General features: G+C 47.4%; 2 protein-coding genes and 1 long non-coding RNA gene across 3 annotated transcripts in view; 1 reads left to right on the plus strand and 2 right to left on the minus strand.

Moving 5' to 3' along the window:
• The window catches only part of LOC311010051 (scavenger receptor cysteine-rich type 1 protein M130-like), a gene marked incomplete at its 3' end in the record, with an annotated part of 294749 nt that overhangs the window by 119619 nt on the left and 150380 nt on the right, over positions 1–24750 (minus strand). The window lies entirely within an intron of this gene.
• The window catches only part of LOC311009995, an 85627-nt gene that overhangs the window by 29432 nt on the left and 31445 nt on the right, over positions 1–24750 (minus strand). The gene's annotated exons all lie outside the window — the stretch shown is intronic.
• LOC311009999 (scavenger receptor cysteine-rich type 1 protein M130-like) lies at positions 501–23076 on the plus strand (the record flags this gene model as incomplete). The annotated part of the gene is made up of 13 exons (XM_084004482.1): positions 501–822; positions 916–1200; positions 13454–13759; positions 13853–14137; positions 16931–17245; positions 17339–17394; positions 21127–21307; positions 21486–21607; positions 21707–21767; positions 21881–21982; positions 22092–22282; positions 22439–22530; positions 22683–23076. Coding segments are annotated over 13 exons (2712 nt in total), but the record flags the coding sequence as incomplete, so codon positions are not given.

Raw genomic sequence — 24750 nt, forward strand, 5'->3', positions numbered from 1 at the left:
CTGAAAACATTGAAGTCGTGCTTCAAAACAAAGTTAGTGTCTCATATAAAAAGTCTCTGCCCTCCAAATGAAAAGTTCCTTTGACCTCATGGAAACAATGGTGGTCAGAATGTTGTTGAAAGAATTCATACATGTTTTGAAGAGAACAATTATTCAACTGAGAAGCAACATAATCAGTTTTGATCAGCAAGATATGTTCAATCATTAATTGTAGATAATTGTTCTCATTTGCATATATGTGCTAAAACATATTGTCTAAAAGAATGAGAAATGATAATCTGTTGTGAAGCAGTGGCCAGTGGTTTGGAGGTTTACACATGTTGTTTAGAAAATATTCATTATCTTTTGAGAATTGTGGCAAAGCAATTGAGAAAAACTGTAAATGATGAACTGATGGTGGAATTGTTTTGAGTCCAGTTTGAATCACTGAATAGTTTCATGACATCTTTTTCTCTGGTGTCTGGTGTCTTTTCTCTCTCTCTATTTGATCTTCTATCATCTCTCCAGACTCTGTCAGGCTGCTGAATGGGACTAGTCTGTGCTCAGGCAGACTGGAGGTGAAGTCCAACCAGTCCAACCAGTGGTGGTCCTCAGTGTGTGAAGCTGACTTTGACCAGCAGGATGCAGAGGTGGTCTGTAGGGAGCTTGGCTGTGGGGCTCCTTCAGTCCTCCAGGGGGCGCTCTATGGAGACGTGGGGGCTCCAACGTGGACCAAAGAGTTCCAGTGTGGAGGCCATGAGTCTGCTCTCCTGGACTGTAGAAGCTCAGGCTCAGATAGAAACACCTGCTCACCTGGCAAAGCTGTTGGACTCACCTGCTCAGGTAGAAGAGGAGCTGCCGCTTTGATCTGGTTCATTTCTGTTCTCATCAAACTCACTTTTCTCTTTGACTGACGACTCTCTTCTTTCTGTTCAGAGCCTGTCAGGTTGGTGGGAGGAGCCAGTCGCTGTGCTGGAACACTGGAGGTGAGACATCAGGGAGACTGGAGACCAGTGAAGGACTATGACTGGACCCTGAAGGAAGCAGCTGTTGTCTGTAGAGAGCTGGACTGTGGCTTTGCTGTTTCTGTAGGACGGAGAGAGGAGTCCTCATACAGACCTGTGTGGTGGATCAGGTCTGACTGTGTTCATTCTGGATCCACTCTGAGGGAGTGTGCAACATCATTCTCCTCTTCTTTCATCCTGAATCACACCTGCTCAGGTAAGCCCCTCAGTGACATCATCTATGACATCATCTATGACATCATCTATGACTGTGGTTTTCAAACTGGGGCGTGCCGAGTAGGGCCCTATGACGGAATCACATATTTTGACAATGAAAATCAGTGACAATGAAAATCAGTGTTTCCCCTACCATTGTACATTGTACAAAAATAAAAAATCATTCATAAATCAATAATCATTTACATTAGGAGCGCCTCTGCGCAGCACAGTGTTGACTTGCTCCGGACGCAACAATCCTCGCTGCGCGCTCCCGCTACGTTCTTCTTCGTGTACTTTACGCGCTTGATGTTGTTCTGATGCCGCTCTGCCTCGTTAAACCACCACGATGTCGCTTTCTACTTTGAAAACACGGAAAGTTGACACTGTATTTTGATAAGCTGTTGCACTCTTCAGACTCGTGGTGTGAGCGGAACCGGACCAGACCAGTACATTTATAATAAAAATGCTGCTGTGTGTCTCCGTCCAAAATCGGCTGCGCTCGCGCTGCCTGCTCGCACAGATCCGCTCGTGCGCACATGTGCTGATGCAGGTCGAGTGTTTAATAGAAATATATGCAGAGACGGCGCTCCTTAAAAACAACATCAAGCCATGTGTGTGTAGTATTAGGACGTGATGACGTATGTACAACCGGCTAACGGGCCAAAGCCCGTTTGGCCTTGAGCAGTGTTAATGCAAAGTGCCTGTGGGGGAGGATTGTTTTTGATAAGCTGTGGAACTCTGAGTTAACCTATTTCTACCTGAAATTCTACGAACTATTAAGCTGTTGAGTAAACCTATAACTTATATTTTACTTGACAAAATAAGACATTATGCACTCATATGTCGTTATAATGTTTTATAACGTATAAAAGTATCTGTAGCTATTAATGTGATGCTCCTCATTTTCCAGACATATTTTTCCGGACCCTAATTTTGGATCATTTCCATCAACCGGCACCTTAATAAGTCACTCTCTCCTGGTGATCTTGAATACGCTCTGGTTGAACAAAAATGTTGAATGCAAATATAATAATTGCAGACTGCTTGGTGTGCCACCTGACTTAATCCAACTGCACCAATACACCATCCCACGCGTCTCGTCTGTTTAGGGTTTTTTCGGTGGGTACCACCGAGCCTGAATAAAATTCTAGGGGAAACACTGAAAATGTAATCAACTGTAATATGCGGAATGTCATTAAATTTATAACTGTTAGCTGTAACCCATCCAATCTCTGCTACCCACCATTCTCCACTGGTAAGGGACTTGAGGTACTAGGGGGGCTGTGGAACTGCCAGTCTGCAGTCAAGAAGGCGGACACAATCTCAGGCTATGCCTCCCTGCAGACTCTGCACTTCCTGGCCCTCACGGAGACCTGGATCACCCCAGAAAACATTGCCACTCCAGCTGCCCTTTCAACTGCCTACTCGTTTTCACACTCCCCAAGACGAACAGGGCGAGGAGGAGGAACTGGGCTCCTCATCTCACCCCGATGGTCCTACCAGGTCCTTCCTCTGGACCACCTACCCTGATCTACACTTGAATTCCACGCCGTCTCTGTCACCCTTCCTTTCAAACTCAACATCATAGTGATCTATCGCCCACCACCACCTCCTCTCTGACTTCACCACAACTGTTTCGGCAGCTAAATCTGCCTTCTACCTGGCAAAGATCAACTCTTCTGCCTCCAACCCCAGGAAACTCTTCTCCATGTTCTCTTCCCTCCTCTCCCCTCCTACCCCTCCCCCCCTTCCTCCCTTACTGCCGATGACTTTGCAACTTACTTTACCAAGAAAGTAAATGACATCAGCTCCTCATATTCCCTCCCAGAAGACATCTCCCCCAACTCTCAACTGGGATGGTCTTACCAGCTTTAGCCCCCTCACCTCTGAAGACGTTCACGCACTTGTTACATCTAACTGTGCCACTACCTGCTCCCTCGACCCGATTCCCTCCTCTCTTCTCCAGGGGCCTCATTTATAAAGCTTGCGTACGCACAAAAGGGGGCTGGAAACGTGCGTACGCCACTTTCCACGCAAATGTTGTGATCTATAAAAACCAAACTTGACGGGAAAGTGTGCGTACCCGTAAGCAAACTCTGAGGCATGCGTACCGGTACGCACATTCTGGAGACTGGAAGGGAATCAGCAGTAAACGTGAGAAGAACTATTGTAGTTTTGATGACTCGCACACATTTAATTACACTCCGTATCATAGGTTAGATCTGCGTTATCATGATGAACTCCAGCAATGTTTTTGACGCTTTTAATGAGTGATAGTTTTTTTCATGTTAACACCTTCTTTTAAAATCTGACTTGTATCTTAAATCAAAATCATTTTGAAATATTGAATCAGCGCTGTCACCGCAGGAGGAGGAGACGGCCCAGATGCATGTAGTATACAATAAATACCCTCCATTAGATCACTGTAGAACACAGCGGGAATAACTAAATATTCTCCTTATTTATGTGCATATGTCATCAACGCACATACATACAGCCATTAAGCCATCGTATAATTGTTACACTTTATCCTCGTTTTTAAACCACCAGAGCGCAGAGGAAATGCGCTATAATGAGTGGCACGCTCGTGCGCGCTCAGTCGTGGAGCGTGGAGAGCGCAAATTTATCGATGACCCCGAGCCTCGGCCCCCTGCCCGACTGGAGGGGTATCAACAGGGCGCAAGAATCCGTGAGGATGTTATGCGTTTGTAATATAAGGAAGACAACAATCAATGTTCATTGTAAAGGTATTATTTTATTAATCACATTGCGCGTTTGCCGTAGCTCATCTGCAATGTTGTTGATGGCGGTGATTGTGTCTCGCTGAAGTTGCAGGACGGCATCAGTGAGCACCCGACCGCTTGATGTGCCATGCGTCCGGGGTGCGCTGCTGCTTTGCGCAGGACCCGGACGCTGTGCCGAGGGCCCGTCACCGTCACCCTCCTCACATCATTGTCCTCACATCACCCTCCTCACATAACCTCCTCACCATCACCCTCCTCACGTCACCCTCCTCTACGCCACACGCTGCAGACTCTGGAAGGACAAACACTATTTAATGTTTTGTTTTATATACAATAAAAGTTTAAAATCGGTTTACCCTTATCCCTCTGGTCTCAGTCGCGTCTGTGTCTCCCTCCTTTTCGGACACAATCCCCGTCAAAGTCACATCAAAATCAAACCTCCTCAAATACTCTAGCAATACATTAAATCCATGTTAGAAGCGGAAAGATGTCATTTACCTCCAGATCACCGTCCGCTCCGTCCCACTGACGCCGACTGCAGCAGCAATGTGTTGCCACTCGCACTGCTTCTTTTTATCCGTGATCCCGCTGCTGTGGCCACTAAATTAAATTATTGTCCGGCCCTCCACCTCCCCAACAAGTGTCTCTTTCTCCGTTTCTGAAAAGTTAAGTTTCTTCGCTTTTTTCTGACCTGTCGCCGTGATTCACCACACGGAAACGATTGCATGCCGGCTCATTAATATAGTAAAATGTGGGCGTGTACAGGGCGGGATTCAGGTACGCACACTTGTAGGTGATCCTGTGATTTATAAAGGGAACATTGCGTACAGCTTGCGTGCGCACAGTTTTATAAATCTGATTTTTTTTTTGCGCACGCAAACTTTGGCTTTTGGGCGTACGTACACTTTTAGTAAGGATCCTACGCACAGTTTTATAAATGAGGGCCCAGAACAGCAGCAGACTGATGAGCTCAGTGTCAGTAAATCAGCTGCTGAATGCACCAAGATATCTGTATGAGAGAAACCTCCATGTGTGCTGCTTCAGGAGTCCTCTCGGCCGACCACCAAGCAGCCTGAAAGGACTCCTTCTTCAGCTCCACAGCTTTCTGAGCCGCTGGTTTCCACCAGCAGGTTCTTTGGTTGCCACCATAGCAGGCACCAAAAGTGGCCACAACTCTGAGCAGCTCAGTCGGGGGCTCGTCAGTATCTCCACCCCCACGTGGAGTCCTTCACCCTGAACACCTCCTTAGAAGGAGACATTCCAGCCCCGATGGCTTTTACATCTTACAGCTCTGTTTCTAAACACAGCTTTATTTTCAGGAAGATAAGAGAGAATCCAAAGTTGTAACTTCTCTGTGTGGAGAGCAACGTTTGTGGAGTCTCTGAGCAGAAGGAACAGAATAGAGGATCTGCAGATGATGATGTGTTTCTGCTTGAAAACACATTGAAAGTGTTGAACAATGGATAACAGTTGTTAGTGTATTCATGTAAATGTGATGTAACACTGCTGCAGGCTGTGGTGTTCTAAACATGTTCTGGTGTTACAATTTCAATTTCTTTGGCTCATCTCTTGAAACTGTGTTAATATTCTCAGAACCTGATTAGTCTAAATAGCTTCCATGTTCCAACACAACACCATAACTCACCTGCAAAAGGTCAGAACTCACTCAAAACATTGAAGTCGTGCTTCAAAACAAAGTTAGTGTCTCATATAAAAAGTCTCTGCCCTCCAAATGAAAAGTTCCTTTGACCTCATGGAAACAATGGTGGTCAGAATGTTTAGATGTTTTTCAGGACGGCAGTGGAGCCTGGAAATGTTCCTTATATCCACATTTCAGGTTTGTCCTATTTCTTTAGTTGACCCTGAATGTTTCCTCTACTAGAATGTTCTGTTTGTCCAGTGAACTGAACACTAAACTGAATACTATCCACATGCTGATTTCATCAGTACAAGTTTCTTTTACAGTATTACACACTGCACTCACGTTTCCATGGAAACTGTTCCTGTATTTTTATTCATGTAAAACGACTGTCTTGCCCTCCCGACACCACCTTGGGTCTTCCTCCTCCTCCTCCAGCAGGCAGTTGCCCTGTTCATGATGTACCTGAGCAGGTTCCTCCATGTTCAGACATTGTGGTTATTCTGTTGTAGTCCAGCTCTATAAATATGTTTGGTAACAGCCGTACTCATGATTATGTTGGGGATGTAGCAGGGGCAGATTTGGTTATCAACAGTTAATTATTAATGTCAATATGACTATCAATAATTATATTTAATATATTATCATAATATAATCATGAATAAACGGGGCACCACCCTGGGATCAGGGAAAAGATAACCTAAAACTGTATTCAGTCTCAATATAAAGGTTTTATACTCACATGCCAATCATCGTGATCATTGGCATAGAAGCATAAAAACAATCTAACAATTAAAAAGGCGTGAAATTCAAGCACTAGCCTTCACAACCTGCTGTTATCCAGTGACATATACACAACAAGCACAAGAGACCGCTAGTTATAATATGATAAGATTTATTAAAATCAGTAATAATGATCACAATCAATAACACTGCAATTAACAAAGCCTTATTACCTAACTACCTAACACACAAAGCTAAGCTAAACAGAACGAGAGACACACGTGGAGTGTGTGTACGTGTGTGTGTGTAGAGAGAGAGAGCGAGAGAGAGAGGGAGAGATGGAGCTATTCCTTACAGCGTTCAGGGGCGGAGCCACTGACGTCAGATGGCGTAGCGAGAGAGGGAGAGAGGGGAGGAGAGATGGCCGAGTGCAGCCACCGGATGTAGCTATGTCCTGCTGGCGTAGGACACGTGTGTGTGTGTGTGTTAGCGGGACACAAACAAAGAGAGAGAGAGAATGCGCGAGCAAAATTCTGAGGTTCAGAAGGCGTGCCGCTATCACACGGGCGCGCGTGAATGAACTGGCGTTTATTCCGCGAGACCGGTGTTTTAACTGATAGTAGACGCTTACTGAACTCGCGAATATGGCTGAGGTTAGTCGAAAACACTGTTACAGAAATCAACCCAGCGGCGTGGGTACACAATCAGCATTCAAATACAGCAGCACATAACCAACGGACTCGGCGGTCCGCGATCAGAATTTAAAACACATCAACAAGAATTACAAGCATGTCCTACACTATCGAATCTCTGCTTCTGCCCAGACAAATAGCCTCTTACTTTTGTCGATGTGAGATGCGTCGATGTGAGGTTTCCGTCCCGTGCGGTGATGCCGTTTCTTGACGCCGGCAACGGACGGTAGTTCGTGGGCGCTCGTTCAGCGCCGGATCCAATTAGTTGAAGAAAACCGTTAGTATTTCTTCCTTCTGCAGGCAACGATGAACAATCGCGGGGCTTGGCGATTTAGTCAGCTGATTTCAGACAAAGACGGGTCGTAGTTCCGTTCTGCTGGCAGCTGAGACGAAGAAAGTATTTTCTTCCTTCCGAGGGGGAACAGGAGAGTCGCGCTGTCACGGCGATCTCCTCAGGATCCAAAATGATAACCAAAAAAAAAAAAAACAAGTAGAGGAAAAGAGGGGTAAAACAGTCTGTTGCTCGTCCAGCGAGTTTGGGGGAAAGACTGCGGCCTAGGACAAAGGAAACACTGCAGACGTAATGTTCACCTCCTGTTGTAACGTGGGTCACGGTGGAGAGAGGAAGTTCCTCAGGCGGCGCCGGAATATATATAGCTTACGGCTGCTTCAGGGGACCCCCTGTGGTTACCTGAGGTTGTCAGCCAATAGGGCACCAGTTGAGTGACGTTGCCATTTTAGGTGACCCTAAAATGGTGGTTGTAGTTTTTTTTTATCTCCTTTGTTCTGACTGCATGTGTAGGCTTTTGTAGGCCAGATTGTGTAGTCCTAACGGTGAGGTCCCAACAAATAGCATCTGTCAGCTGACTGGAGATGACGTGTGATTGGTTGATGTAAGATGGGTCAAACCCCTCATTGGTTAGTGAAGTTCAAGTTTCTCCTGACAGACAATTTACCGGTTTAGTGGATGTTAGAAAATACTCCATAGTACATAATGATATTCATGGTATATGCCGACACATTTAGACAGTTGAACGGACTGTTGTACATGTGATGACTCACACCGTGAAATATTTCATACCGTAAATCCTCTAATATTGGCCTGTATTCTATTACCGGCCGGGTCTCTAACAGTAGCCGATCTCTAATGGAGGCCAGGGCCCAGTTTCCCGATAACGCCCACTCTTAGCGCGCTACGAAGACTCCTACGTTATGACTTACCAAAGTTGTTTACCTCTGTGGTCCTGGTTCCCGAACGGTCTCTTAGGACTCTTCTCAAGAAACGCTCCTTATGTCGTACGTACACGGCGCTGTCCAGAAAGAAAGTGCTGAAATTGATTGCTCAGAGAACGATTTTCCATTTAATGCGCAGGTGCATGACAGCATTATATTATAAAATGTAGGCTATTGCAGTGTTTGCGAATAAAACATTGCTAGAAATCCTTCTAGGCCTAAACATTCATTTAATCATGGTCGAACATACTACCATGTAGCCTACTGATTTTAAAAAAGATATAATAAATATAGAAACAGCGGAGGAGATTGAGCCAATTACAGCCTTAATTACAGGCGTATTTGTTGCCGTTGTAGTCGAAATTTATGCAATATAGCCGCGTAGGTCAATATATCCATGGGATTGATCCTTATGAAATTATGTATTCCAACGGCTATGAGGACGGCGACGTCTTTGGTTCAGCATGAGGATACGTTGTATCGCTGCCACAGTTTTGCCACCGTTCACAACCGTCACCGGCGTCTATTTATGACATTTTTTAATTGTTTGACGATGTGCCAATTCCCCAAAATCCCAAAGCCGTGCAATGCCTTCGTGTCGCGTCGAGTTTCGGGAGACGCAGCGCCGCCTCCCGCAAGCTCTCCAAAATCTTTTAAAGCGGACATATTATACTGATTTTCACGAAATCCACACAGCTGTCAGAGGTCCAACCACACTGTATTCGATATGCATTGCCCCAAACCCATCCGTGGTCCTGAATTTCAGCTGTCTAAAAGTTGCTCAAATGAGCTCTGCTGAGAGTAGGCTGGTTCTGTATCTGCACCTTTAAATGCTAATGAGCTCAGTCTGTCATCGCCTACTTGAAGAGCTACGGAGACGATAGGCGCGTTTCCAATCATGCATGTGCATGCATTTGCCTCGCAAAACAAGGCATTCTGGGATAAAAACGTCAGAAATGCTGATGATAACTTCCCTTTGCGACATGTCACATGACTTTAAAAACTCGCAGGATCTCCAGGGTACCTCCCTCCGCATGCTTTTCTGTGCAGATGGTCTCAAATAAGTGTGGACATAAGACATTCCCCTCAACGTTGCCCTTGTTGGTTAGAATTACCACGTGGTATTTCCCACATGAGAAAATTCCTCAGCCTCCATCAACAAGGGGAGTTCAAATGCCTTGGCTAGAATTCGAAGAAAGCCAGCGCCACTGGGTAGAACATATTCTTTGTGCAAAGTCCGTGAAGTTTCCCCTGGCCCGATAGTTTTTGTTATGTATATAATTACTAATAAAGTTTAAATAAAAAATAAAAAAAAGTCGGTGAATTGCACCTGTGTCCGACTTGCGGGGTGGGAACTTGACGTGTTTATGACGAGTTCCGGCGGATCCTCTCAAGTCTCGTGCATGCATAGGCACAAATGCATGCGATCCGAAACGCAGCCGATGCTTTGCTTACGCTACGCGGCAGCATGCGGCAATGTTTACGTGGATGTATGGCTATGGCTCGCCTATGTGGCTCAGGTGAAGTTGCTGGGTCCCGTATGGTTGGGACAGATCCTTTTACGAGGGTCAAAGCCAGCTTTGTACTGACCCTTGTTACTGAAGCAGTCCAATGTGAAGTGGCTAGCACACACATACAAGCTAACACGGACCGTAGCCGGCACATTGTCATTAAAAATAAAACGCAAGAGACCACACCCAGACCTTCATCCACGGTGCTGTCGGACATGCGCCCCCGGGTTCCGTCATACCGGAGGCAGCAGTGACGACACAACAGAGCGTGTAAGACAGAGAGGATTATCTCCAGCTTTGCCCTCACCGGGATTTATTCACGAAGCACCAGCCGGATCACCCAGTACCACAACAGGTAAGTCGGGCTGCACTCTCCGTGCGATCCGGAGCGCTGTGGGTCACGGGCCGCACTGTCGGCTGCCGGTCCGGCTTGCTCTCCCGCTGTCGTTCGCTCTCCCTGTCTGTCGGCTGCGCTAGTTCTCCACTGTGCTCGCTCGTTGGTAGGCTGAGCGAGCTGTCGCCTGGGCTGCGTCAGCGCTGTGTTGCGAAACGCCCCCTCTCGGATATCTCCTATCATCGTGCAGAAGAGTTCGGCTTATGCAAAAGACCCTTATCGTTACGTCACGTTAAGAGCTGAATCTGAACAGCCTGTAAGAGCACTGTTGTACCAGTGTGGAGGCTGCAGAGACCATGCAGGAATTGCTTGTTTTCCTCATCCTGGGAGTTAACAGACTCAAAGAGGACCAGTTTAAGGCTCATTTATGCTCTACGCTAGACACGCATATGGATACGGACGGAGCCTTCTGTCCGTTCTCTGCATACATTTCGTCCGTATTTCTGTCCGTATCCTGCAAGCTTGCGGAACAACCGTGTTCCCCACACATTGACGAGACTATGGTGCACCGCCAGTCTGATTTCGGCCGCCATAGTCTCGATGTTCGGCCAAAATTATTTTATCAAGGCAAATGGACCGGCTCTAATGATAGGCCTAAACAGGAGGGCAGCAGCGCTTATTATAAGGGGAAATCCTCGCGGCTGATTTGGCTCATCAACGCTCTGTTTTCCCCCGTCGCCATGGCAAGGCGTCCCTGGCACCGACCCCCCCTCAGCTGGCGAGTTTGACAGTGTGTGCGCGTATAGCCCCGTTCACATACGTCACTACTCGCCCGTCATTCGCTTTCTCACTGAATTCTACTTGCTGTCAAAAAAAATTCACTGCCGCTGGCGGCGACTTCAAGCAGCAACTCTCTGTGGAACTCTCTGTTGACGTCAAATGTCAATCATCTCTATTCTACATCCCGACTGGTACTCGCTTCACTCGCATCGCAGAAAGTTAAAATGATTATGATAAATAATAATAATAATAAAGTAAGAGTATAAAGGCTCAGCACTGTGTTTTAGTCATTTTTGTTTTCATCTAAATGAAACTAGGTTTTAAGGACAGGGGGGGCTTAGCCCCCAGGAGATGCACAGAATGTGAGCGAACGTTTAATTTCACAAACAGCTAACAAAAACTGAGAAATTGCACGTTTTGGACAGATTTAACAGAGATACTTTACTGTGTAAATGTTTTAGGCCACCATTACATTTTTAACACAGTACAACAACAAACACAGGAAGTACTGTATGTTTACAGCATTAACAACAACAAAAAAAAAGAAAAAAATCCACATAGAGTTATTTCTTGAAAATATTTTGTATATCCATTCTTGTTCACGTTCTTCTCCTTATGCTGCTCTAGTTGGTTCTGTGTGCTCCGCTCCCGGTACACACACTGCAGGTACCCAGGTACCGAGTGCAACCTAGGTTGCAGGGAAAACATGGACTGGATTTCAGTGATGTGGGCGTGCTCTATATGAGCAAGTGGAATGGACTGGATAACGACGCACTGACTCTGAGGGCCCTAGTTTCGTAGACCAGGCGCAGTCAGCTTTCAGCGCACCTGCGCCGCGCCGACGGGGTGTGTCCGCCTGGACTTTGCAAGTTTCGTGCACCGCGCAGGCCGGCGCAGGCACACCTCCCGTCTCGCCCACCGGCGCAAGTGGGAAAGAGGGAGGAGAAGAAGGCGTGAGTGGGAGACGAGGAGGAGACGAGGCGTGGACTGGGATTAATACAGCCGATTCAGATCTTCACCAATCAAATGAGCTCCTCTCCTCACCTTTAATGCGTTAGGGGAGGTTCAGTGCAAGTTCCGTCACTTGACAACCCGATGACAGAAGCAGCGCCGCCGCTGTGCGCGCGTATCATAATAATAACAATGCCGATATTATAAAAAACAGGAGAGAGAGAGGGAGATGTTTTGGTCCGAGAGGCTGAGTTTCCGTTACGCGTGCCATCCGCCTTTGATCTGACGTCAGATGTGACGGGACAATCTATATAGATATAAATTCACGTGTTGATTCAGTTAGTTGCATTAAATAGTGTTTGTTGTGATTATTTATTGCATGTAAATGTGCCTGGAACTGTGGAAACCTGCCTGTGAGGTCTCGGTAACGTGTGCGCACTGCGCGCCGTCAACCAAACTTCCACTGCGCCAGCTGTGATTCCCCTTGAATGAATGGACTTTATTTACGCCTTACGCCTTGCGCCGAAAGTAGACCAGGTTGGAGCTGGTGAGCTTTCAGCGCAGTCTCGGCGAGGCTTTTTGCCACGAAACTTCCGCTACGCCAAGCTGAATCTGTGACGCCTCCCCCTGCTGCACCGCCACACCCATCTTGGCGCAGGCGATCCACCAAACTGCCAAACTGACGGTGCGCAAGGCTGCGTGGGTCGAAACTTGCACTGCGCCGGCTGCGCCACCCTGCGCCGCCCTGCGCTGGTCTACGAAACTAGGGCCCTGACTCTCTACCGCTTCCACTATGAAGTGAAGGGAAACTAAGATTTATGAGTTAATAACTGTTATTTTTTATCTAAACTCATATTCTGGCCACATTATATTGAATTTGTGTGCACTTTTTTGTAAAAAAAAATAAATAAATGAAATGTTTTTAATAAATGGACATAAAATTATTTAGGGGGGCTTAAGAATGAAGCCCCCCTAAAATAGGCCTAATGACGCCACTGTCCTCAACCCCATTTAGTATGTCAACATTTGTATCAGTACCAGCAGTTTGTAAGAAATTGGTCAGTAATTGATATGTCATATTTTGGTTCTCAAAATTCATCAAATTGATACATTAAAATGAAATTATTCAAAATATGATTTGCATTTTTCTTTATATCATAAGGAAGATAGCATTTTATGTTACGTATAGTAGATAGAACCTATTCAAAGGGAAATGCAGCTTCTCAGAAGAATTGGGAAATTCATCTTCTCAGAAGAATTGCCGCTTATCAATTAATCGATCGATAAGATGAAACAACTATCGATTAACGAATTACTCGATAATTTGCATCCCTACTGCAAATTGTAGATAATTGTACTCATTTGCATAGATGTGCTAAATCATTTGCAATTTGTTTAAAAGAATGAGAAATGCTAATCTGTTGTGAAGCAGTGGCCAGTGGTTTGGAGGTTTACACATGTTTATAAAATATTCATTATCTTTTGAGAATTGTGGCAAAGCAATTGAGAAAAACTGTAAATGATGAACTGATGGTGGAATTGTTTTGAGTCCAGTTTGAATCACTGAATAGTTTCATGACATCTTTTTCTCTGGTGTCTGGTGTCTTTTCTCTCTCTCTATTTGATCTTCTATCATCTCTCCAGACTCTGTCAGGCTGCTGAATGGGACTAGTCTGTGCTCAGGCAGACTGGAGGTGAAGTCCAACCAGTGGTGGTCCTCAGTGTGTGAAGCTGACTTTGACCAGCAGGATGCAGAGGTGGTCTGTAGGGAGCTTGGCTGTGGGGCTCCTTCAGTCCTCCAGGGGGCGCTCTATGGAGACGTGGGGGCTCCAACGTGGACCAAAGAGTTCCAGTGTGGAGGCCATGAGTCTGCTCTCCTGGACTGTAGAAGCTCAGGCTCAGATAGAAACACCTGCTCACCTGGCAAAGCTGTTGGACTCACCTGCTCAGGTAGAAGATGAGCTGCAGCTTTGATCTGGTTCATTTCTGTTCTCATCAAACTCACTTTGCTCTTTGACTGACGACTCTCTTCTTTCTGTTCAGAGCCTGTCAGGTTGGTGGGAGGAGCCAGTCGCTGTGCTGGAACACTGGAGGTGAGACAGCAGGGAGACTGGAGACCAGTGGTTGGCTATGTCTGGACCCTGAAGGAAGCAGCTGTTGCCTGTAGAGAGCTGGACTGTGGCTCTGCTGTTTCTGTAGGATGGATAGAGGAGTCCTCAGACAGACCTGTGTGGAGGATCAGGTCTGACTGTGTTCATTCTGGATCCACTCTGAGGGAGTGTGCAAGATCATTCTCCTCTTCCTCCATCCTGAATTTCACCTGCTCAGGTAAGCCCCTCAGTGACATCATCTATGACAGCAGTGTTCCCAGTATGTTCCTTCCTCTGTCCCAGTGACAGTCAGTGGTTTCCACTGGACTGAACTGTAAAGTTCTCCAGGACAATGACGTCCTAGAATGTAGAGAAGTGGTCTGGTTTCTGGAAGCTTCAGACCCTCCATAGACTGCTGAGCTTCACCTGGCAGGACACGGTCTGTCTGTCTGTCAGACCTGTGACATCACTTCCTGTTTTGAGGGTCCATCTTGTTGAACGGAGGGTAAATGTGACCTTTCATCTCTCGTCCCTCATTTCCATCTAAAGTCTTACCAAACTCCTTTCAGTAGAGAACTACAAACAGGAAGTAGGACCATATAACAGCTGTGCTCAGGTCATTTCACTGGCTTCCAGTCCATTTTAGAATTGATTTGTTCATGTTAATGGTGTTTTTAAGACCCTACATGGTCTGGGACCCCAATATCTCTCTGACAGGCTTGTGAGGTACCAAGCAGCCAGACCTCTCAGGTGGTCTAGAACAGGCCGTCTGGTTATTCCCCGGCTCTCCAGGAAAACTGGTGAAAGTGCCTTTAGCTTTTCATCATGGTGGGTGAGCCCCGATGCTGTTGTCCTTTAAAACTAAACTGGAAACATTCCTTTCTAGCGGCACCGTCCAGGAGTCTGGTTGAAGGTCTGGATTATTACTTTTATTGTGTTCTTTCTTTTTATTGGTGATAACCTACTTGTCACCTGTTGCTTTTACTATTCTTTATTTATCCTTTAGCTTTTTATTGACTTGTCTTATAGATCCTAACTAGTTGGTGGCTTCTTTTTATTTATTTTATTCCTACTTTTTAAAGGATTTGATTCACATGCATCATTTATGTGTCTGTTTTAATTTGTAATTACTGATGTCAAAGGTTTTATCCGCTGTGTTTGTGGCTGTGACTTCCATGCTTGCTAATGCATCGTGTTGCTCATTGTGCTTCCACCAGGAAGGAAACGTTCCACATAAATGAAGTTTATTTTGCTTGGCATGTTAAACAGAAGGAGGCAGCAGCTGTTTGCTCGTTACAGAGGTCACTCACAAGGCGTGGCTCTGTTAAAACAGCGTTTGTCTCTCTGGCTGTGGGACGCAATCACACAAGCCTCAAGTGCAGCAGGAGAGGAGCCTCCGCTGGACATTCAGGTGCACTGCAAGAGAGTCATTGGGCCCTAGTTTCGTAGACCAGGCGCAGTTAGATTTCAGCGCACCTGCGCCGCGCCGACGGGGTGTGTCCGCCTGGACTTTGCAAGTTTCGTGCACCGCGCAGGCCGGCGCAGGCTCGCGCAGGCACACCTCCCGTCTCGCCCACCGGCGCAAGTGGGAAAGAGGGAGGAGAAGAAGGCGTGAGTGGGAGACGAGGAGGAGACGAGGCGTGGACTGGGATAAACACAGCCGATTCAGATCTTCACCAATCAAATGAGCTCCTCTCCTCTCCTTTAATGCGTTAGGGGAGGTTCAGTGCAAGTTCCGTCACTTGACAACCCGATGACAGAAGCAGCGCCGCCGCTGTGCGCGCGTATCATAATAATAACAATGCCGATATTATAGAAAACAGGAGAGAGAGAGGGAGATGTTTTGGTCCGAGAGGCTGAGTTTCCGTTACGCGTGCCATCCGCCTTTGATCTGACATCAGATGTGACGGGACAAACTATATCGATATAAATTCACGTGTTGATTCAATTAGTTGCATTAAATAGTGTTTGTTGTGATTATTTATTGCATGTAAATATGCCTGGAACTGTGGAAACCTGCCTGTGAGATCTCGGTGACGTGTGCGCACTGCATGCCGTCAACCAAACTTCCACTGCGCCAGCTGTGATTCCCCTTGAATGAATGGACTTTATTTACGCCTTACGCCTTGCGCTGAAAGTAGACCAGGTCAGAGCTGGCGAGCTTTCAGCGCAGTCTCGGCGAGGCTTTTTGCCACGAAACTTCCGCTACGCCAAGCTGAATCAGTGACGCCTCCCCCTGCTGCGCCGCCACACCCATCTTGGCGCAGGCGATCCACCAAACTGCCAAACTGACGGTGCGCAAGGCTGCGCGGGTCGAAACTTGCACTGCGCCGGCTGCGCCACCCTGCGCTGCGCCACGAAACTAGGGCCCATTACCTCATCCAAGGCTCTCCTCAGAGGGATGACAGTGGCAGACATGTTTGCAGCAGCATCCTGGGATTCTCCGTGCCCTTTCATCTGTTTCTATCTGCCAGATGGATCTGAATCCTCCCTGACTCATTCAGTGTTAAATGAGCTCGATGGCCGATGAAGCGTTGACCATCTGGTGCTTTTATGCACACATCAAACTGTGCAGCTCTAATGTGATCATCACAGGTTAGCGGCTGCATGAGGACCATGAGGGAGAACATGGACATCCCCACTATTCTGCAACAGCAGTGCTGTGTGAAGAGAGTGCAACACATTTCTTTGTCACACGGCTGATATGGTGTTAACGTGGCACAGTTGGTGTCTCCCTGCCTTATTACGTGGAGCATCCACAGTTAGTGAAGTGTTGTCTGCTTGTGGACCTCGGTGTCACAGTGGGACAGAGACCACATCAGCTTCACCCTTAAGTCACGAGTACATGGGAATGTGATGGAACATGGCTGCAGGCTGTGGTGTTGTAACCATGTGTTCTGGTGTTCATGATGAACTGATGGTGGAATTGTTTTGAGTCCAGTTTGAATCACTGAATAGTTTCATGACATCTTTTTCTCTGGTGTCTGGTGTCTTTTCTCTCTCTCTATTTGATCTTCTATCATCTCTCCAGACTCTGTCAGGCTGCTGAATGGGACTAGTCTGTGCTCAGGCAGACTGGAGGTGAAGTCCAACCAGTCCAACCAGTGGTGGTCCTCAGTGTGTGAAGCTGACTTTGACCAGCAAGATGCAGAGGTGGTCTGTAGAGAGCTTGGCTGTGGGGCTCCTTCAGTCCTCCAGGGGGCGCTCTATGGAGACATGGGGGCTCCAACGTGGACCAAAGACTTCCAGTGTGGAGGCCATGAGTCTGCTCTCCTGGACTGTAGAAGCTCAGGCTCAGATAGAAACACCTGCTCACCTGGCAAAGCTGTTGGACTCACCTGCTCAGGTAGAAGAGGAGCTGCAGCTTTGATCTGGTTCATTTCTGTTCTCATCAAACTCACTTTGCTCTTTGACTGACGACTCTCTTCTTTCTGTTCAGAGCCTGATGATGTCAGGTTGGTGGGAGGAGCCAGTCGCTGTGCTGGAACACTGGAGGTGAGACAGCAGGGAGACTGGAGACCAGTGTATGGCGGTGGCTGGACCCTGAAGGGAGCAGCTGTTGCCTGTAGAGAGCTGGACTGTGGCTCTGCTGTTTCTGTAGGACGGAGAAAGGAGTCCTCAGACAGACCTGTGTGGAGGATCAGCGCTGACTGTGTTCATTCTGGATCCACTCTGAGGGAGTGTGCAACATCATTCTCTTCTTCCTCCATCCTGGATCTCACCTGCTCAGGTAAGCCCCTCAGTGACATCATCTATGACATCATCTATGACATCATCTATGACAGCAGTGTTCCCAGTATTGTCCTTCCTCTGTCCCAGTGAGAGTCAGTGGTTTCCACTGGACTGAACTGTAAAGTTCTCCAGGACAATGACGTCCTAGAATGTAGAGAAGTGGGCTGGTTTCTGGAAGCTTAACGGCGTGTACCCACCAAACGCGATGAACGCGATTTAATCGCGCGACAAATGAAATTGCGTCGCGCTAGACGCTCCAGTTTTGACGCCGGTCCAATATGCCAAAAAACGCCTCATGGCGGCATCGCGTCGTCGCGCGACGAGCCCGCCCAAACAACAACATTTCTTCCGCCATTTCATTCTCTCGTCGATCATGGCTGAGATAACCACCATCGCTGCACTGTATCTACTCTGGAGAAGTTCCCAGCTTCGTCTGCGGGCTAGGCGCCGACGTCGGTTCTGGGTGCATGCTACCCTACGGAGGCGGCGTGAGCTCGGCGAGTTCCACCGTCTCCTGCAGGAGCTGCGCCTGGACGACGGCCGGAACACCGGCGAGGGAGGGAAGCGAGGGAACACCAGGACGTCCGTACGTCAGCACGTCGGTGACGATCTCAACGCTGATAGGCTGTCGCGGCGCGTCTTCACGCGAATTCGCCGCAAAAGTTCAATTATTTCAACTCGAGCGATGGCGCGATGAAGCGATGGCGCGATGAAGCGATTTTTCGCGTCCATCGCGTCCATCGCGCCGCGCTATCGCGTCCATCGCGTCGCCCGGCGCGATGAAGCGTCTAATCGCGTCTTTGCATTGACTTTACATGTAATCTTGTCGCGCGATGAAGTTTCATCGCGTTTGGTGGGTACGCCCCGTAAGACCCTCCATATTAGGGATGGGAATCTCTTGGCACCTCACGATTTGATTAAATTACGATTCAGAAGTCAATTATTCGATTATTAAACAATTATCGCTGCATCTCGATACAACAATATTTTTGTGTACATTTCCATGCATGATTTAAAAAAAACAAATTACATCCGACTTTGCTACTCAGAGTTTGCTCGTCACTTCCTTCTTTTGTGATAATTAATAATAATACATACAGAATTATTAAAGAAAATCAACAGGTTAATTACCTTCTCTCATATATTATGAAAGAAAAGTCTTTTCTTTGTCAAAAGTAGAGCCCGACCAATATTTATTTATTTCGGGCATGTCCCTTAAATCATTATCACACATCTTTGTTCAAATAGTAAAATACACATGGCCGAAAGGGGAAGCGGGAGAAGCCAAGGCTTATCTAGTCCCGCCCCCATTACCCACAGGATAAAATCGTCATCATAATCTTTTCTTGTCATTGCATTTTCCACTTGACATAACATTTTCTTTTACTTGTGACATTTGACATAACATGTAACAGCAGTAGGTGGTACAGAGAATATATCGACGGGCCGATATTATCGGCCAATATAAGGCATTTTCTAAATTATCGGTATTGGCATATATAATGGCCGATAAATGAATATTTTAAAATTAAAAAAAAAATGGACGAAACACCCTTATAGAACTTAACAGAATTTGTCTTGTTGGAAGTCATATTTATAAAGCTTACCAAGTCTATTAATACTGGTAACTTTGTGTTTGTTGTTGTTGTTATTCTGTTTTTGTTCAAAGGACTTTAAGTTTTATATTTTAACTTTGTAATTTTATACATTTTATTTATCAGAACTTAAATATATTTTGATGTTCCTCTGTTCCGTTGTAAACAAGGTATATGAACACACCCAGCAACGCCAGAGGCGAACCTGACAACGCTGAAAGGGAAACGCGTTGTTCATAATAAAAATATATCAGCAGAGTCTTATCAGTGTGCGGTGGCCGTTTTTTTCTATTAATAAAATAAACAAGTTTATTATTAACTGCATTATCATATTATTTTAGTGAAGACTCATAAATAACTACAAATAACTAATGTTAGGGAAATCTGTTAATGTTTTATTACGCGTTTCTGAAATGATAAAAAAGAAATATCGGCCGATATATCGTAATATCGGATTTTTAAATCAAAGAACATTTGTATCGTTATCGGCCTTCAAAATCCTTTATCGGTCGGGCTATAGTCACAAGTAGATATGACTTCCTATGAACACAAAGTCCTCCTGTTACAGGCAATGAGCATATCCCTGAGAGAAAACAGTGAACTGTAAGTTTTAAGTTTTGATCATGGACCGCCGAGTCCGTGGCTTTCTGTATTGTTGTATTCGAAGGCTGATTGTGTACCCACGCCGCTGAGTTGATATCTGTAACGGTGTTTTTACTAACCTCAGCCATATTCGCGAGCTCAGTAAGCGGTCTACTATCAGTTAAAGGACCAGGGTCCCGCTGAACGAACGGCAGTTCAGTCACGAGCTCCTGTATGAAAGTAACATGCCTCCTGAGCCTTCGAATATTGCACACGCATTCTCTCCCTCTCTTTGTTTGTGTCCCACTAACACACACATGCACACATACAACCTCAGCCATATTCACATACAACCTCAGCCATATTCGCGAGCTCAGTAAGCGGTCTACTATCAGTTAAAGGACCAGGGTCCCGCTGAACGAACGGCAGTTCAGTCACGAGCTCCTGTATGAAAGTAACACGCCTCCTGAGCCTTCGAATATTGCACACGCATTCTCTCCCTCTCTTTGTTTGTGTCCCACTAACACACACATGCACACATACAACCCCCCCCCCCCCACACACACACACACACACACACACACGTGTCCTGTGCCAGCTGTTTCCGTTTCCGGACACTGAGGAAATAGCTCCATCGGGTGGCTGTACCGGCCATCTCTCTCTCTCTCTCTCTCTCCACACACACACACACACACACCACACACACGCACGCACACACACACACACACACACACACTCCACTTCCCTTGTTTAGCTTAGCTTTGTGTGTAAGGTACTTAGGTAATAAGGTTTTGTTAATTGATTAATTTTGTTATTGATTGTGATCATTATTACTGATTTTAATAAATCTTATTATATTATAACTAGCGGTCTCTTGTGCTTGCTGTGTATATGTCACTGGATAAGAGCAGGTTGTGAAGGCTAGTGCTCAAATATCACACCTTTTTAATTGTTCGATTGTTTTTATACTTCTATGCCAATGATCACGATGATTGGCATGTGAGTATAAAACCTTTATATTGAGACTGAATACAGTTTTAGGTTATCTTTTCCCTGATCCCAGGGTGGTGCCCTGTTTATTCATGTTTATATCATAATAATGTATAACCACAATTACCGTGGTGACAACGGGTCGTCAAGTGAATCAGATGGGCCATATCCAGCACCAAGCCATGGCCTGCGCACCCAACAGTTAGAGTCCTTCGCCAGAGACATTGAACGGTTTGATCCAACTCACAAAGAGTCGGATATTTATGGCTATCTCAAAGAGATAGACCACTGTCTGCGTGACCTACCCCGTGCCTCCTCACGCGAGAAGCTCAAGCTAGTCTGGAAGATCACTACCAGACATGTCCACAGTTTCATAGAAACACTTGCAACGGGACCCGGGACCGATAATCCAGACTTTGTGAAGCACTCCGGGAGGAGTATAGCCGGTACAGGGACCCCGCCGCGGCCACACTCTGTGTTCTACACAAGAAGCAGGAACAACCCAGGGAGTACTATATGCGCTTCAGGGCCGCCTATGCTCAGGGCCGTAACTCCCCAGGACTGGGGGAAGAGCCTGCCTTCAAGGCCCTCTTCCTGCATAACCTACACTAAAGCGTGCGCTACGAGGTCACCATGCACTGCAGGACATATCGATTCTCCATGCAAGAGGTTCGTAATTTCGCACAGATGTCATGGGAGACCCGGATACACCCGCAAGGTCACCCGAGGAGGACGCCGGAGTCCTGGGGATCCAAACCCCGGGACACACAGGCCTAGGTCTGGAGGGAGATGAAGTGCCTCAGCCAAGGGTAAGTACCAGACCAGTACAACAGGCACACCAGGAACCTAACCAGCAACGATGGCGACAGAATCAAGGGGGTGAGCGGAACGCACGCCCCTGGAATCAGCCAAAACCAAGGAACGAAAATAACCCCAGGAATAAGGTCCAGTTTGAACGCAAACAAGAGGGTAAGTATAATTCCTGGACGACAAACTCCCGAATGAAAGAAGAAAGGAATCTGAACGACCTGGTCAACAAGCTGACGAAAGCGATACAGCTGTGGTTCAACGCGACCCAACAGTCACCGCCGTCACCAAGCTCCCCACAAAAGCCCGGCAAGAACCCGGACACGAAGCCTCCGCCTACATGACTAGGCCAGGCTGTTCCCACTTCCACCACCAAGGTTTGCTTGGTAGGATGGGCGGGGGAACCAAGATCAGACTCGGCAACCGAGGCCATCGACCCTTCGCAACCCCCTTTCTTGACTTTCCTTGGAGATCTTGTCCGCAAAGGCCACGCTCGACGCATTTACAACTCAGTGCTGGTAGGGGGGTGCATCACCATCCTCACCCTACTTGACCCAGGCTCTGAGATCAGTCTAATGTGCCAACGCACCTTTGTGGAGGTGACCCGAACCATGCTCTCCCTAGGTAAACCACTTCAAATTGAGCCCTGCCACGTGAGCATCACCAGCTACACGCAGGTCAGGTCACCCGTCACAGAATGTGCGTGGGTGGACCTCACGTCTCAGGGAGTCACTCTTGTGCACCCCATCCACATTTGTGCCCTCGACACAGAACTACTTCTCATTGGTCAGGTTCTCCTTGACTGACTGGCACCACTTATCGACTGTCATCAGGGGCGCATCTGGGCTCAGGTCGAGACGCCAAAACTGCTCCACCCCTCAGGTGGCCTGATGGCCTCCGACGAACGAGTTGCCGTCCTCCAAGAGTCCAGAGACCCTCTACCAATGCGGATGCCTTTTCCAGAGCCTAATCCTGGCTCTGCTCTAACCACATCGCTTGCGAGCCCACAACTCCAAGCCGGCGACTTGAGTTCCTCCCGAAAACCCACGGATCTTTCCTGTGTCCGCTGGAGAACAGAAACCCAGCGCTGTACAGCCCTCATCTGGTTGGCGGCGTGCATCTCAATGACACCCATGTCCTGGAAGCGATCCTGGGGCTTTGGTCAGAACGGCCGTCAGTCAAGATCTGTACCACCATCTGTGCAAGCATCACCCTCCCAGCTTTCGCGCCTCTCAACCACCACCTCCTTTCTGCAGAATCACAGCAGGCTCTCCTTAAGGCGGTAGGAGTGTGCGCCCTCTTGATCCGTATTGGGAAGAAACAGGTTGACGATTTCATAAGCGTAGTGCCCAAACTACATCCACCACTCCTTTTAGGCGCTGATATTCTGGTCAGACTTGGCACCAAACTGGACACGGTCAATCAGATTCTGTGTTCCCAGGCTAATGCTAAGCGAGCCCCTGTCCATTGAACTGGAACACATGACATCAGGCCAAACTGTCCCGGAGGCATGTCAGGTTGCCAGCAAAGTCGACATGATGGTCCCTGCCAGGACCGCAGGTGTCCCCAACCGGCTCGCCATCCTTAAGTGACAGAAGATGCCTGGCTCCTAAGCATTCTTCCAGCCCTTACCCCTTTTCTGGGAACTTAACCTTACAGTCTGCGGCACGCCCCTGCTTGAGTTGAACAATCGTTCAACCTACATCCTGGTCCAAAACTTGACACATGCCCCAATCCAGGTGGGAGCACGGAAACCGATAGGGATGCTGGTTGACAACTCTTTCCATGACTTTGAACTGACCATACCAGTCATAGGGGAGTTACCTCCCTCCTTAGCCAGGAGTAAAAACTTAGACGATGTCCTTTTCACATTCCCAACCGCAATGATCACCATGGCCCGTCATGAAACCCTTCACGGTGAAGCCATTTGTAGCACAGCACTGGGAAAAGGGGGTGATCTGGTCATCTACACATTAACGACTCAATCAACAGAAGCAACCTCAGGTGAGACACACCAACCACCGGAGGAACCCTATTCGGGCTTTGAGTCTGAGATAACCCAACAGCTTGCCAAAGCAGATGCCCTCACTACCAAGGACCAGAGAGACGCGCTACGGAAGTTGTTCCACGACTTCCAGCCGATCTTCTCCTGAGACCCGCAGGACTGTGGGGAGACCCAGCTTCACACGGTCTGCATCCCCACCGATCCGAATGCGCCACCGACCTTCATACGCCAGTACAGGATGCCGTTAGCCGCATACAAGTCTATCCGAGACATCCTGGACAAATTGCTGGAGAAGAAAAATCATCCAGGAATGCAACTCAACATATAATTCTCCAATCTGGCCGGTCTTGAAACCCACTGGGAAATGGCGTCTCACCATCGACTACTGGCCACTGAAAAAACAGGTTCCTCTCTCCCGCTGGCCCATGATCCACCTGGATCAGGAACTGGCTTAGGTCAAGGGAGCCCGCTTCTTCTCAACGGTAGACATCGCTATGGTTTCTGGACAATGAAAGTTGACCCAACAGACCAATATAAGCTTGCCTTCTCCTTTGAGAACCGCCAGTATACTTGGAACCACTGTCCTGTTGGGTATTCAAACTCCCCAGCCGAGTTCAGTATTTTCCTCCACAAGGCAATGAGTGACGCGGCTGCACGCGGAAATGTCATCTGCGTGGACGACATCCTCATGAGGAGTGGAACCTTCGAGATTGTCGGTAAGCTATCACCAGTGGCTTACCGCATCAGGGTCTCACAACCAAGGCACCCAGCCGCATACAAGTGGGTTCATGCGAATCAGATCAAGCCCTACAAACCTTTCACACCTCTTAGAGATCCCAGTTGCCACACCCGAAAGGGGGAGGCAGTCTCCCTCTCACAAGGGAGAAGACTCACGATAGCCGCAGTAGGGTGTAACCGCATGCATGAACACCTAAACATTAAACCCTTCTCACAGCGACAACAACTGCCGAACTTAGGCAACACCCCGTCGGGGAATCGTAGCCACTGTCAACTTACACTCCGGCCTGCTCAATAACACCTTACATGCCTTAGATACCTTGTCAAGAAAATCCTCCAATCCCCTATTACAACTGTGGTGCAACCTTCATAAGTGCGGTTGGCTTATAGTCTTGGCAATGC

The sequence above is a fragment of the Eutrigla gurnardus genome (genome assembly GCF_963514095.1).
Source record: "Eutrigla gurnardus genome assembly, chromosome: 24".
Taxonomy (NCBI): Eukaryota; Metazoa; Chordata; class Actinopteri; order Perciformes; family Triglidae; genus Eutrigla; species Eutrigla gurnardus.